This window comes from Poecilia reticulata, chromosome 21 (assembly GCF_904066995.2).
Source record: "Poecilia reticulata chromosome 21, P_reticulata-male-v2, whole genome shotgun sequence".
Taxonomy (NCBI): Eukaryota; Metazoa; Chordata; class Actinopteri; order Cyprinodontiformes; family Poeciliidae; genus Poecilia; species Poecilia reticulata.
Genome location: NC_088850.1, coordinates 8,875,883 through 8,891,586, shown reverse-complemented (window position 1 = coordinate 8,891,586; position 15,704 = coordinate 8,875,883). Strand labels below are relative to the sequence as shown.

Sequence of the window (15,704 nt, the reverse complement as noted above, 5' to 3'; positions counted from 1 at the left end):
ATGTAACCAGAAATACCTTAAATTAAAACTAATGGCTCTGGGTTTTTCTTTGTTCCCACTTACCTCGCAAATTTATGTTGGCTCAGGACTAAAACCTTTCCTCGAACCTCTGCCACTATCTTGCTCTTGTCCTCTGGTCTGCCGTGCTCCAACACATGCTGAATGACGTAGTTACCGTACTGATCCTGCAGGAGGCAGCGGAGACGTGAGCACAAGCAGAGCAGTTTACAACGGAATTACTCAAAACGAGAAACAGAAAAAAAATCATAGAGATACGATTTTAATTTCAATTCACAATCATGCAAAAAATATTTTCACCACTGGTTTCAACTGGTGAGTAATAATCATGCATTTCTACAGGCTGGCGAATGAGTGACACCCCCATTTGTAGTATGTCGAATACTACATCACTGCGGAAGGTCAGACAAAATAGATGCTGCTGGTTTGGAGGGTTGCTGACCAGACAATGCAACCAATAGCATCTTTGCCCCTTCAGAAATAGGTGATAGTCAGTTATGGGTGTGATTTTAGTGGAAAGATGGGAGACAAAAACTCACCCTCACCAAGCAATAAACAAAGACTCAATTGCCAGTTTTATTAAAGCAGCCATTTGCTGGGAAGCCACAGTAGTCTCCAACTTGATTTTTATTTTATTTTATTTTTTTGCCCTCACATTCATTTCTGGATCAATCTGTTTAAATACGTTTGTGTTGCTTCTTTTTGGAAATTTAGAGCTTTGATGTTTTCAGGAAACTCCAATAAGGTAATTTCAACAAATCAAAACAAAGAGAAGAAAACAGATTGATCAGAATGTGCTGCGGGCAAAATGCGGGGAGACAGACATGAGAGCAAGAAGGGAGGAAGCAAAAGACAATAAAAATGCTGTTCAGTGGGTTAAAAAGAGGTTTGTGAAAGTTGAGAGTTTGATAACTAAATGTTAACATTTTTGGAGAATATATGGGAAAAACAAAAGGAGGAAACGGGAGAGGAGAATGGGGACATCCGCAAGAGAGGCAAATTGCTCTGACCTTGAACAGTGCATCACGGGACACTGTATAATATGTTTTGGGTGTCATCTCCAATGAAACGCCTTGATATTTCTAGATGGAATAAGTGAGGGGGGGCAGGGTGGATGTTTAAATAATCACATCAAGATGTCATGACAGCTAACAGTTCAATTACATTCATCTTTAGACTTTTACACGTATCAAACCACAATGACAGTGAAATGCTCAAACATGGAGGAGACATGCAGAGACCACAGGACACATCTGACGTCGCACCTTGCAAACAAACGGTTACAGCTTCCAGGTGTGATTCTGAAACTACGGAGTGGATGTGCTCACCTGGCCCAGCTGTTCAGAGTGCTGATGCAGCTCCTCCAGGATGGGCAGAGTTTGCTCCTGAGTGCAGTGCTCCAAAATCCTTTGGATCACTCGGCACCCATAAGGATGTGTGGAAAGAACAAAAACCTTCAAAACAAAACAAAACAAAACAAACAAACAAAAAAAAAAGAACATGATCAAGACTGATTTTATTAATTGGGGTCTGAGTGACTAACTGTTCTCACTCTCCATTCATCAGTGGCCACCTAAAAATGAAGCTGAATATGCAGGATTTTGATCATTTGAGATAATTCCTGGCTCTTTGCCCAATTAAATTAAACATAATTCTAAAATAAAATTAAATATCAAGTGTGGCATTGATATTAAAAACATTGAACATACCCAACGGGGGCAGAACTTTTGTTGATGCTGATAAACTTGTATAAAAATAATAAAATAGCAATCATGCTACCTGTCCCTGAAAGGCATCAATGATGAACTGCAGAGCCTGAGGCTGGACGCATTCAATGCATTTCTGCACCACATGGTTCCCGTTCTGGTCCTTCACACATTTTAACACGTGGCCGTCCAACTCCCGAACAATGTCACTCTGAGGGGAGAAAAATAAACAAAAACACAAACCAAGAGGAGATATCATGGTTAAATTGAAGTTAAAGTCTGTGAAAAGATACATAAATTAAATAGAAAAACTGTTAGAAGAGTAAAGCTCACTTACAATTACCTGCTGGTCTGAGGAAATGGACTCCAAGGCTTTCTGAATGACTCTGCAGCCGTACATCTGCAGAGCCAGGGGGAGGACATGCCCCCGAATGCGTGTTGCCAAAGCCAGCTTCTGGTCTGCACTTCCAAACTGTGAAGAATAAAAAAACCATTACAATAGATATATTATGCAAAATGATAAAACTTCATTGTAGTAGTGATAAAACAAAAAAAAACAAAACAAAAAAAAAGAAACCCCCTAAGATAATGTTTCCAAACCTCAAAGAACTTCTGGATGACATAATTTCCAAACACATCAGTCATTAGTTGATACGCTGCTTGAAGAATCTCTCCAAACACCATCTGCCTCTCAGCAGGCGTGGCCCTCTCCAGCTTCTGCTGAATAAACCTAGTAGCAACACAATAATCAGAAGTAATGGTCACATTGTTTGGTTCCCTTTTCAACAACAAAAAATTAAAGTTAAAAACTTAAAAGTTTTAGTCAGTCACCTGGATCCGTGCTGGTCTTGAGAGAACTCCACCATGTGTCCCGGTAAGTCACGGAGCTGGAGGTTCGGGAAACGGTTGTTCCTGAAATCTTCGAGGAGGCGGCTGCGTCCAGAAGGCATGACATCAGAGCGGCTGTAGCGGGGTCGAGAGGGCGGGAACAGCTGGCTGCTGGAGTTGAACAGGCTGGACGTGCTGCCAGCGCTGCGATATTTGGCCTCGGCTCCTGGAGCAGCAGAAATGTAACGCCCGCTGCCGTTTGTCAAGCCACCTAAAATATTTAAAAAGGTTGTTTTTTGTTTTTTTGCTGAAATGCAAAATGTATGTACACTTCATACAATTTTGGCTTAATTAATGTTCAGAGTCTGTTGTTTCTTTAGCAAATGGTCCTTTTTGAGTCAGTATAGTCCAGCTAATGATTAATCAATTACTAAATTAGTTGGAAATGATTTTAATCGATTAATCACGTTTCAGCTCTACAAAAATTTGAGACAAAAACATCTGCAGAGCATCCGTATGCTTACCTAGGTGAAGGCTGGAGGATGACCCGTGAGAAGAGGGCAGGGAGGGTGGAGGAGTGAGCGGGGAGTGACCTGGTGTTAAGCCAATCGGACTGGGTGAAGAGGAGTAACCCAGGCTGTTGTAAAATGGTTGACCAATAGGGGTTAAACTGCTGCCACCACGCTTGTACAAGTCAGAACTCGCCAACAGAGAGTCCCTGCGTGACACACTGCTACTGGTTGAACTGGACACTGGTGGGAAAAAAAAAACAACAACACAGGACCAAAGTTAGAAACCTTGACCTAAAACAAAACTAAATGCAATGCCACTGATAAATTGCAGATAAATCATTAAGATGGTGATTTTTGTGCTTGTTGTTCATCCACTGACCTGAAGAGCCAAAACCTCCGAGAGCAGAGCCCAGACCCACACCGAGCGAGCCACCTGTGCTGCTGAAGCCCAGGGAGGAACTGGGCGGCGCACCAGAGGTATGAGAAAAAAGAGAGCTGCTCTGGGAGGTGTTGGGGACCGATCCAGAACCGTAGAACGAGCTGGAGGTCAGGCCGCTGCTGGGTGGGGGGGCTTGCTGCTGCTGCGGCTGAGGCTGAGGTTGAGGCATGGAGCGGTATAGACCGTTGGCTGGGGGTCCAGACATGTTGTTACCAGAGCCGGATGCAGATACGGCTGCTGCCGATAAACGTTGGTGTTAGTTGGATTCATTTCATGAAACACAAAAACTCTGCCCGCCAACATCGATAGCAGAGGAGAACACGCTCTTACCAGCCTGCGCTGCTGCTGGGTTAATGAGGAGGGGGGTTTGTACGAGACGAACCGGGCCGCCCAGACCAGTCCGAGCTCCAGGGCCCATCACCAAGGCTCCAGTTTGGTCGTAATAGGCGGCAGGGGCCAACACCTGGTAGCCTGGGCAGAAAATAAAATAAAAATAAAAGATTAATGTTGGCATGAATTAAATTTAAGGCCTTAAATGTGCTGCTCTTTTAGAATCACAAAGAGAGAACAAATGGCTATTAAAGATGGCCAGACTGTGCCTGCCTGAGTAAAGCCCTGTACTAACCAGGCATTCCTGCGTAAGCTAGGGCCGGGTTTGCAGCAGCAGCTGCAGCTAACGACTCCTGCTGACTTTGTTGACCTTGTCCCGGTGTAAGAGGTCGCTGGTTGGTTCCTGTGCGCATCACCTGGAGGAGATAAGAGAAAAATTTTTAATGATTTTTTTTTCCCACTAACTCAGTCATGTGTTAGTGGCAACTTACTCCTTGAAATGCAAATCTTCACTTTTCTGTCCATTTAAAAAAAAATTAACTTTTAATCACATAAGTGGTTGAAAGGTTGAATTGAAATTATTTAATAAGGGACAGTGCATATTAATCAACATATTTAGCCACAAGAGCGAATTTTCATCTGTAGACCGCTGGCAGGTTGGTAGTTAAAGGAAAGAAAAATAAAAAAAGCACAAAATAACAATTGACACTAGGCCTGTCACGATAACAAATTTTGCTGGACGATTGTCTAAAAAATTATTGCCATAAACGATAATATTGTTTCAAGACCTTTTGACACTGATTTAATGGAAATGACTAATAATGCATGCGATTTTCTGCCATAGATACACTTTATTTTCAAAAGAACACATAACACTGGAACTCATGAACTAAATAAATCAACCAAAAACAAAAATAAAATGGTTTCTCAGTCTCCATTAACAAAAAACGTACTTGAATAAAAACTAAACAACATAAATTCAAAGTGGAAATAAATAATGCATTCATCCAAGAGTGCAGATTATGAAGTCTGTATACTATATTGCCCTTCAGTAATCACTAGATTTAAATAGAGAAGATGGGCACAACCCACTACCTAATGCAATAGTTCACACTACACCATTTTTTGCCCCTATTTTCCCCTTACAACAATCTTAGATCGGCCAACAATCTAAGGACATTACACTAAGGAAATGAGGAAGGGAAGGTCAGTGGAGAGCACCGGAGTTTAGCCTTTTTTCATTCAGTGTCATCAACAGAAAGAAAAAACGGCAGGAAGAGACGATAAAGCCGATAATTAAAATGAGGTCGATAGGTTTGATTTATCGTGTGATTAACTGATTTATTGTTTATCGCGACAGACCTAATTGACACCCACATTGAGGTAAGTCATACCCATAAAAACAAACATCAAACATTTGTTATTTTAAAATGTGTTATTTTGAAACATGAATACAGTTTAGAGATGAAGTCTGTGTGCTTGACCCAGAATATCAGGTTTTCAGACAGCTCTGACAGTTTCCAGGAAACAGTTGTTGATTTTTTTCACATTTCACATAATTATGTGGAAGAAAATATAAAAATGGTTTGATGATGCTTTACCAAGTGTTTTTTTTTTTTTGTCATCATCATTTGAGCCCCAAGAGTAAATCTTTTGTCGAAACACCTTTTGCTCAGTCCTGCAAGTCTTTTAAGGACATGTCTCTGTCAGCTTTGTACAGCTAAGCAGCAAAATACAGTCCTTCCGTAGACGATGTTAGACTTTGACTAGGCCATTTTTACATGGATATGCTTTTAACCTCACTAACCAATGTGGCTCTGGGTGTACAGGTCCTTCTCAAAAAATTTGCATATTGTGATAAAGTTCATTATTTTCCATAATGTAATGATAAAAATTAAACTGTCATATTTTAGATTCATTGCACACCAACTGAAATATCATCAGTAAAATCATCAGTATTAAAACAATAAAAGACCTGAAATATTTCAGTTGGTGTGATATGAATCTAAAATATATGACAGTTTAATTTTTATCATTACATTATAAAAACTAATTAACTTTATTACAATATGCTAATGTTTTGAGAAGGACCTGTATATTTAGAGGTCAACCTCTGCCCAGGCCATGTGACGAATGGTTTGCCACATTAAATTGCAACATGCAGGTTGCATGCAGGCAATGGATACAACAATAATCACTTATGAGTCCTCAGAATATTATAATTAAAAGTTTAAATCTTGAACTTGTGTCAATATTCCAATGATAATACTTTGCAGCAGTACAGTTTGTATCAAGAAGCACTGATTAGAAAAGCCAAAAGTCAATGTGAAAAAATACCATAAAAGATTTCAGATTTTTTGCACTTCAGATAACAAAAAGCGTTTTCTTTTTATAAAAACAAGAAATGTGTAGTTTAGACAGTGAATTCGTCTCTATAGTGTATAATAATTTTTCATTGGGGTAATAAAAAACAAAAAATCTTTCTGAAACTTTTAACAAAATCTGTCTGTTCTTTTTGGTCAAAACAAAAAAACACTCCCTACGAAAAGCTGTAATCACCCTACTATCCAAATTCTGAGTAGAAAAAGTGTGCCTTGAATCAAAAATGTTTAAAACAGGAAGTAGAACTCCTTTCTTACCTGTGGCTGGCCTGGTCCTGGTCCCTGGTTGGATGCTTGCTGATTAGCCGAGTGATTGGCAGTTGATGCTGCCTGCTGCTGGAAAAGATTGGCTGGATACACACCCCAAGGAACACCGTAGTACTGTGGTGGGACAACTGTGGGGCCTGGGGGGGGGGGGGGGGGAATTTAAATTTTAAAGTTTGCATTAAAGTTCCATTCATGGAAAATATCTGAGGAATTTTAAAACAAGCTGAAGCTAATATGGGATGAATGTGGCCTGACTGATCACCTGCTAGAGTGGCTGCTGCTGCCAGGCCGGCGGCTGTGTACGGGTCGGCTCCGGGCGGCGCAGCATTAATGATGTAGGGATTTGGCACAAATGCAGGAGCGAGTCCAGCTGGGAGATAAGGAAGAGTGATGTTGCTGATGTTTCCACATAAAACCTCATTTGGAACACTTTGCAACCGAGACAAATTAAAGCACAAAGTAGCTGAAGTGTGCATAATTACGTAGACACTGAGCTGAGCAGCCCATCGTACCGAGATGCTGCTGTTGAGCTGCGGCCAGGGCATATTGTTGTTGCTGAGCTGCAGTGAGCTGCTGAACTGTCAGGGGATTTGATCTCTGGAACAACTGAAAACAACCCAGACATGTAACAGATTGTTATCTGCTGAGCACACAGCTGGACACATCTTAGAAAGCCGCTCCGCTCCGAGACGGACCTGCTGCTGAGAGCTGTAGTCGAACAATCCCATTGGAGTTCCTGACGAGTCGACCTGGATCTGGTTCCCAGCGTAGTCAAACTGTAAAGACTCGACGCCAGCCCCCTGCTCCATGCCGCCCATGTTCTGGGCCTCCTGGCTCTGGAAGTCCTCAGTAGGAAGCTTGTTCTGGGCTGGGTTTTGTTGTTGGAGGACATGCGGATGGTGCTGCCCCATCATTTCCAAACCCGTCTGAGTGGGACCCATTCTCTCCACAGCCTCAGTGGGGGAAGATTGACGGCTCCCGGGGGTTGGACTGCGAAAGCAAAGCAAAAAGTAGCCATGACATTAAAGATGTTTTTATGTAGAAAACAGAAATTGTTCCGTAATTCCACCAAAAAACTGTTTTAAACTGGTTTTTTTTATCCACACACAAGCCTACTATTACTTTGACACTTTTTTTTAAGAAAGTTGTCTGGTCGGTTATCTGGGTGTGACATGTTTGTTTTAGAAGAGACAGGAGAAACAGGGGTGGAGAGACACAGCCCACACCAGACAACAGAGACAATCAGATAACTCAAACAGGCTTGACGATATGGGTTCAACTTCTAGAGTGGGTCTAGAATGGGTCCAAGTTCTAGAGTAACATCTAGATTTTATGTTCCGTGTTCTGTGTCAAAGCAGTGACACCTAAGACATCCTGCTGTTGTTCTAATCCCATTTGTAATAACACTTGGCCCAAACAGAAGAAAAAGTTTAATGGTGTTAAAGACAATAGATAAAAGCACTTATCACTAGAACATCAAGGTTATTTTGATATCAATTGGTGCACCATTAGTAGACCATACAGAATCAGTTTGGAACAACTTAAGTTATGAAACTTTGGTTTCTAGAATTGCTGTATTCTGGCTATAGCTAGGTTCTGATTTCAATAGTTTATTATGACTAGGCCGTACTGAGCTCCACAATGCTGGCATTGAGTGAAGAAGACTGAAAGCTAGATATTTTAGCCTCACTGAGGTCGCCTAGATGGAAAAAGAAAACTGTTTTAGCTGAGTAAAGGTTCTCAATTAATTAGTTTAACCTCACTTTTTAAAATAATAAAACAACCTCATTTTACAGACTTCTTTTACTAACACCTTTGCTTCCAATATAAATAATTGACTGCTCAAGACAGGGAGGCTAAGATAAAAAAATATGCTACTGACGTTCTAATGTCTTGTATGATAGTTTTAAAAACTGAGCTGAAATCTGTGCTGGCAAAATAAAACTTTGTGAATCAGACATGAGCTTCAGAAATCAGACTGATGCATTTCTAATTTAAATGCTTTGAAATTTTTCAAAAGGAAAACAACTTCTACAAACTGCTGTAGGATCCTGTTAAGGCAAGAAGACCTACTTGAAGTCTTTGCAGTCTCTATCCATGCCGTTTAGCAGACCTCTTCCGTTGGATTTAGCTGGATCGTTCTCCTCTCCCACCTTCATCTCAGGGCTTTTGTCTTCCTCAAAAGGTGACACTTTCTCTTGTACGTCGCTTTTCTCTCTTCCATCTTGATCAGTATCTCCTCCACCCTGTGATTGAAGATTCAGTTTAGAATCATTTCACAGACAAAATAAAATGATAATTAAAAAAAACAAAAAAAAACAAAAGTGGCAACTTACGTAGCCGCCGTTCCTGTAGCGACCTTCCATTTTGTCACCAGGGGAGGAGCTCAGGACATACTCTACCATGCTCACACCCAGACCTCCACCTTCTGAGCGAGGCGAAAGCACAGAATTTGTATCACCGTTCCCATGGAAACCCTGCCCAGGCCGCCGCTGTACCATGATTGGCTGGGACACTGAATGATCTGGAAAAAGGTCCAGAAATGAGAAGAATGATAGAGAAAATTGGATTTTCTAGAACTAAGCAAAGTAATTTTTTTTTAATCTGCTTTCAGGTAGCCAGAAAGAATAAAGCTTCATGTTAAAGCTTCAGTATCACATTTATGATAAACAGTTAATTATAAATCATTCCTTGTGAATCCATTTTAGCTCTTTAGTTTGTGCATTTAGAAAAAAAAAGATACATTAATCGTTACATCTACTTCTACAATAACAATGATGTTAGTTAGCTGCTGCTGGAATAATTTTTGCATCGTTAAGGATATAAAAGCCACTTACGAGACGATCCCCATGCATTCTCCCTCCATTCTTCACCAAGAAGCATCCCTTTCCGCCCATCCTTGGCTAGCTCATCAGAATCCCAGATCTTTTTTGTTGGCAAAAGCTTAAAGAAAGACAGAAAACATTTTTCTCCACTGTTGATAAATAACTAAAGCAAGAAGGAATCTGCAATGTGTGTGAATATATACAGAGATCTCACAAAAAGGTTAATAGCTTCCTCCATTGGAACAACTTTTAATCCAATTATAGAGTACCCTCTGTATTAATTTGTGTACCAATAATTAATGTTTTAACAACACCACAAATCCTTGCATCAGCTACAGCACGAAGAGGAAGAAGAAAAAAAAAAAAACAACTTGTAGAGCTGGGCTGAATGAGCAGAAATTGTTTTTACAATAGTAGGATGGGGAAATTCACACTTAATTTTCAACAGAGGTCAAAACAATTTGTTTTCCCAAGTGATGCTGATTATGGAAGTATTCTTGACCGCTGTAGAGGATCAGAAGTTAGTCTCTCTTTGGGGATAAAATGAATTAGATGATCCTGAAGGGATAACGGATCTAATTTAAAATGCCTTACCTCTCCCATTCCTCTCGACTCCAGAGCAAGAGCTTGAAAGTCATAATTCATTTCATCTACAGTTCGAACCTAATGTAAAAAAAAACAAAAAAAAAACAGTTTTGTAAGAAAACATTTATTTTGCTGTTATATCACAAAAAAATATATTTTCAAGTTTTACATTCAGTTTTTTGTTTCACACTAATCTAAGAAACTATTGCAAAAAAAATTGATAATTGTGTTGCATTGAAGTACATGTAAAATATTTTTTTTAAATAAACTAAATGCCAGATATTTTCTGGTCATAAAATAGACGATTTATGTTGAACTCTAGAAACTTCTTTCATTTAGGAATCAATCGCAGAGGATCAATTTTACATGCGTTTATTCAAGGATCTTAGTTCCTACAATTGGACACGATGAGCAAAATGTCCTAACTATATGTTCAAATTTGTTTGATACATAGTTAACTCAGTGTTATGTGTTCATTGAAACTGTAAAAAGGAACCAGGGAAAAACTCATGAGTAGAAATCCATGCCACAATGACGTCCAAACTGTAAATCATGTATTCCAGTCACTCGAACTATAGATTTGATCTTTTGCTTTTAAGACAAAATCTCCTTTACGAGATCTACAGTTCCACAACATCAATTTTATTTATTTTTATCCACATTGGTTTTTTTTAACTAAATTTAAAAGCACTTTATTCCTTTAATATAAAAATAATGAGTTTAGAAATAAAAATGCAAATTAGAAGTTAAAAAAGGAAAAGAAGGGGGTGGGGGGTATTTACCAGCCTATGTCCATGTAATAAAGAGAAGATCAGTACATTACTAGTTACGATTTACCTGATCAACATGATTAGCATCTCCAGTTGGCCAACGGTGCTTGTTAGGAGTGCAACCCACAAGTTGCTCTCCTGGTTGTCTCTGAAAGAAGTATCCAACTGTGGCGTCGTCCTGAGATCTTCCGCTGAGCGGAGGCTGCGGCGTACCTGGGGTAAGGTTAGAACTTCTATCCATACCCTGTAAATGTGGCCCCCCAGGAGCCTGTCCACCACCAACAACCGCAGTCAGGGGCCCGCCGCCATGAACCCGGACACCCCCTGATTCAGGAGCACCATTTGCATGCAGCATCCCACCTCTCGTCTCCTGCCAACCCACGTCATTCATGCCTAGGATGCTGCATGGAATGCTCATTCCACGAGAAAGCCTAAGAAAAACGCAACATGTGAAAGGTCAGACTGTTGCACCCTCGTGTTCTCGGATAGTCAAATGGAAACAATTTCTTGTCTTGATGTGCTTAACTGTACATTCTTCCAAGAAAAATATATTGGAAATGTACTGTTGTCGTCATATACCAAGATTTTTGAGATGTTGGTTAGGAAAAAAAAAAGTTCCCAATGTTACTGATTTTGTGACTTTTGTTTAGATCGTCAGAGGAGCTTTATGGAGCATAAATAAGTCAGCAGCAACTTTCTCCCTCACAAAAAAAAGAGAGAAAAGTCATGGTATGGAAATTAAAGGAGTGCTACCAATCTCTCTCAAGAAGGTAAAGCTGTTTTTAGAGCCATTTATAAGAAGTCAGTTAAGCAGCTGGCTGCAGTATGGCTAACGGAGTAGATAGCCTGACAAACCAGATTTTGCTACAAAACAATGTTTATTCTTTACTTAAATGCTTGTATGAAAATAAATAAATGCCATAATAAGTAATCAATATATTCCACATCTCAGGAGCAGAAAAAAACCTCAGCTTTTACTTTGCTTTTCAGTTTTGTTAACGTGTTGTCATAAAAATCCTGACAGTTGGAGACACATCAAAGTTCTCATAGTGGGTCTGATGTTTTGCTCATTTGAATTAGCTTCTCTTAAGTTGTACAGCCACACTACTGCTGCGGGTAAATTTTGACCTTATTGACAAGGAGAAAATGGTAACAGTTGATAAAGAAGGGTCACAGCAAGATATTTTTAAAGCTGAAATAACATTAAAGAAATAACTAGAGGTAAATTAATATGAAAAATATCAAGCCCTTCAAAATTAGAAATGGGGAAAAATCCCAAGGTGGCATCAACTTTACATGCAATAGCACTGTTATTCCAGAAGCCATTGCACAAACAAGACAGACTATATTGATGCTCATTCACAAATTAAAGATGTAAAAAAATTTTAAATAAACATTACAATCATCACTTGTAGGCACTTCATTAACACTTTAGACAACCCAGGGTTTGTTGGGGGATGATGCATTCTAAACAATGTTAAATGTAGAGGGTAATTTCATTGTATTCGCTGGGTTCAGACTAATTCCTGACATGCTAACTCTAAGCCATGAATGTTTATATTTTTTATGTCATTTATTGTGGTTCCTGCACACCAGGAAACTGGTTTTATTTTGAGAGTGTGATGTGGCAGACATGGGGAATGCATATCATAAGAAACAAAAGCAGGAAAAAAAACTATATAGTGTAACCAAGCTTCCATTTAGCTATTGCTAAGCTAACACTGCGCTACCACTATATTGCGGTAGTGGTTAAATATTCTAAGAGTTGGAGACATTATATATGGTAAATGTTAACCTAAATGTAACTTTAATGCACAAAAAGTCTAATTACACTCACCATTTTGTTATCATTGATATGATAAATAAAACCAGAAGCTTATATTAAGTTAGGTAGCAAGCCCGTTGCTAATATCAAAGCCAGCTTAGTAGTTTTGACGGGTTTTATTGGGGATTTCCGTTGAAAATGCCCAAATGTCGAGCTGTTAAGATCTCTATTGTATATAATAAGTATATAATAACGTAATAGAGGAATGTTTAATATCTGAAATGGAGCACGACTGACGTTAAATTGTGTTGGTAACGGGGGTTAGCATTAGCAACATTAACGGCTAACGAACCGATGCTAAATGCCGCGGGCCTGCTTGTGTTTATTATTGGTTTGTACCGCTAAATTTTTATGTTAAAATCGCGAATTCAACAATGGTCAATTGTTAACATTGACGCTGTCACAAGTGACGACAACAAATGTTATTGGTGTGATTGTACAGTAACGTTTAGCGTTATTAGCAAGCAATTTAAAACCAACGACAGCTATCAAGAGAGCTAATTGCCAACTTGCTGTTGTCTGAGCTTAAACATCAGCCAAACACTCAACAACATGGCCCCCCTTCAAGTCTCAAACAGAGGGGCCTTAACCGCTAAACAAAAGAGAAATACCCACACCGCGGCTTAGAACCGCCATCGATTACCTTAATTTGCGAGATTTCTGCTTCAATTATACTTAAATATGGTTAAAAATACTCACGCCTTGTCGTGTCGATGGAGCCTCTGTGCTTGTAGCCGTCAACCCTACTCTATATTGTTTTGTTGCCGTGGAGAGAACGGTGATTTTTTAGCAAGGCTTGTTCAGAGCTAAGAGTTTGCCTACGCTGGTGCCCCCTCCCTGTAAATAGCGTGAACTACGTAGACCTACGTCCAACATCAAAGTGTGCTTTCCCAAACACTATCCAGGGCCAAAGTGCTACAATCCGATAGCTAATTTGTTGAAACATTTTTACATACAAAATTAAACTGTGAAGTGTCAAAATAATCAATTAAAACATTCATTTATTTTGAGATTAAATTATACAGGGGTATTTTTTTAACATTTGATTAAGGTAAGTTAATATTTAATTTGTTCTTGTTTGTTATTTTAAAAAAATAGCTGACTTCCTCATCAAACACCGTAAATCATATTGATGACTAAAAAGCATTAAGCAAACTAATCACCTCATCCATATAATGGTACTCTTGAGAAAAGTTAAAATAAAATAAAAAAATTAAATAGGAACTAACATCAAATGGCAACACAATGTTTAATCATGGATTTGATCAATTATACTAAGGATAGGTAAACAAATATGTAAATGCTTTTATTTATTTATCGTCTCTTTTTTGTTCAGTTTAAATAGTAATACTCGAACATATAATTCTGTTTAGCGCCTTTTTAGTGTATTAATTGTCACTTTTGCCCTTTATAGCAATTTATCTAAGTTATAATGTGAATAGCAGCATCCCATAAATATGCAACATGTCCAATTGAAAATCTTTCTAATATTGCTTTGAGAAAAACATATTTTTAGTCTTGATAAAAAATTAATATGATAAATTTTGTCTTCTTTTTTTTTTTTTCAAAACTGTGACTAACTTAACTGATAAATAAACGACACCCTAACAATATAGTTCGGTCACCTGGGTGGATCCTTGCGGATTCTGTCCCTCCTCTCTTCAATAGAAACCAATGAGATCCAATCAGGTTTTCCTCTACAAACTATGATCTCACCTCCTTATTTCCGATTGGATCGTTATATTTAGGAAACCAGCCCCGCTTTATAAAGACAAGGCCGTTGTTTCTCTAAACGCTGTGGAGTTTGGAGAGGACATTTTCTGGCAGAACCAGCCTAATAAGTCTCCTGGACGAGTTTAAAAGCAGAGCCGAAGCGCGAGACTGTCCAGACGTTATTTTGGATGCCGCGTTTAAAGAAAACCCAAGAAGCGACCCAAATGGCTGTCCAGCGAAAGAAACTTGTGGTTGTCGGGGACGGCGCGTGTGGGAAAACGTGTCTACTGATCGTTTTCAGCAAGGACGAGTTTCCCGAGGTCTACGTCCCGACTGTGTTTGAAACCTACGTGGCCGACATAGAGGTTGACAACCAGCAGGTCCAGCTGGCTCTGTGGGACACGGCCGGACAGGAGGACTACGACCGACTGCGCCCACTCTCCTACCCGGACACTGATGTCATCCTCATGTGCTACTCTGTGGACAGCCCGGACTCGTTGGGGAACATCTCCGAAAAGTGGGTCCCCGAGGTCAAGCACTTTTGTCCGAACGTGCCAATCATTTTGGTGGCCAACAAGAAAGATCTGCGCAACGACGAGAACACGAAGAACGACCTCTCCCGAATGAAACTAGAGCCCGTGAAGGCGGAGGACGGTCGTGCGATGGCCATGCGCATCGGCGCGTACGACTACTTGGAGTGCTCCGCCAGGACCAAAGAGGGCATCTGGGAGGTGTTCGAGACCGCAACACGGGCTACCCTCCAGAAACGCTCCGCACCGGGGGATTGTTTCAAATGCTGTGTGATGCTGTGAGTCAACTGTGGATTACAAGGTCTGGAGGACCTTTGCGGCATACAAGACGTTTCCTGCCGCTGGGGGTCTGTGTTTGGACATGCTGTCAGCCGCACCAAAACCAGTGACTGCGAACACATTGTTCAGAGCACGCTTGCATGTGGGTGTTGGTGTTTTAATGCACTGGTTTGATCATCTTCGTTCTGGGTCACATGATCCTAATCTGTTCGAAAAATCGACAAACCAACAAATTGTTTCATTACATTTGAAGAAGTTTATCCTCTGCTCACTGAGTGTGGCCTTACCTGAGACTGTTTCAAAGTATTATTATTATTTTTTTAACATTAACTGTTTCACCGAAAATCTGCACTCTAATTTATGTTTGAACTGTGTTGCAACATATCTATCGAGTTTGTGAAATTGCATTTCACCGTAAACATTATAATTCAAAGAAATTAATATGAAATTCTGTATAGTGTTTTTATGTCGGTTTGGGTCCCCCCCCCAACTAAAATCAGTGTTTTTGATATAGGGAGTTGCCCAGGGTGACTGTATGACAGTGTGGGTGAGGCACACAAGCACCAGATAAAAGCCTTTTCTGCTGCTTTTATGTTGACGAAGGATTAGCATGTCTTGCTGCTGAGAATAGGTAGACTGTTTTACGTGATTTGTGCAGAACTACACTGCATTTTGCCCCAGAATTTAGGGTTGTTT

General features: G+C 39.9%; 1 protein-coding gene across 1 annotated transcript in view; it reads right to left on the bottom strand.

The window, feature by feature from the left end:
- Positions 1-15,704, bottom strand: part of LOC103457434 (apolipoprotein B-100-like) — a 39,881-nt gene that overhangs the window by 4,605 nt on the left and 19,572 nt on the right. The window contains 21 exon segments of the mRNA XM_081602805.1: positions 64-185; positions 1,029-1,100; positions 1,347-1,472; positions 1,798-1,935; positions 2,062-2,196; positions 2,325-2,454; positions 2,556-2,823; positions 3,077-3,304; positions 3,444-3,740; positions 3,834-3,974; positions 4,129-4,249; positions 6,473-6,618; positions 6,744-6,851; positions 6,994-7,087; positions 7,177-7,471; positions 8,555-8,727; positions 8,818-9,005; positions 9,319-9,424; positions 9,901-9,969; positions 10,729-11,092; positions 14,401-15,016. Of these exon segments, the coding sequence (XP_081458931.1) occupies positions 64-185; positions 1,029-1,100; positions 1,347-1,472; positions 1,798-1,935; positions 2,062-2,196; positions 2,325-2,454; positions 2,556-2,823; positions 3,077-3,304; positions 3,444-3,740; positions 3,834-3,974; positions 4,129-4,249; positions 6,473-6,618; positions 6,744-6,851; positions 6,994-7,087; positions 7,177-7,471; positions 8,555-8,727; positions 8,818-9,005; positions 9,319-9,424; positions 9,901-9,969; positions 10,729-11,092; positions 14,401-15,016 (3,937 nt within the window).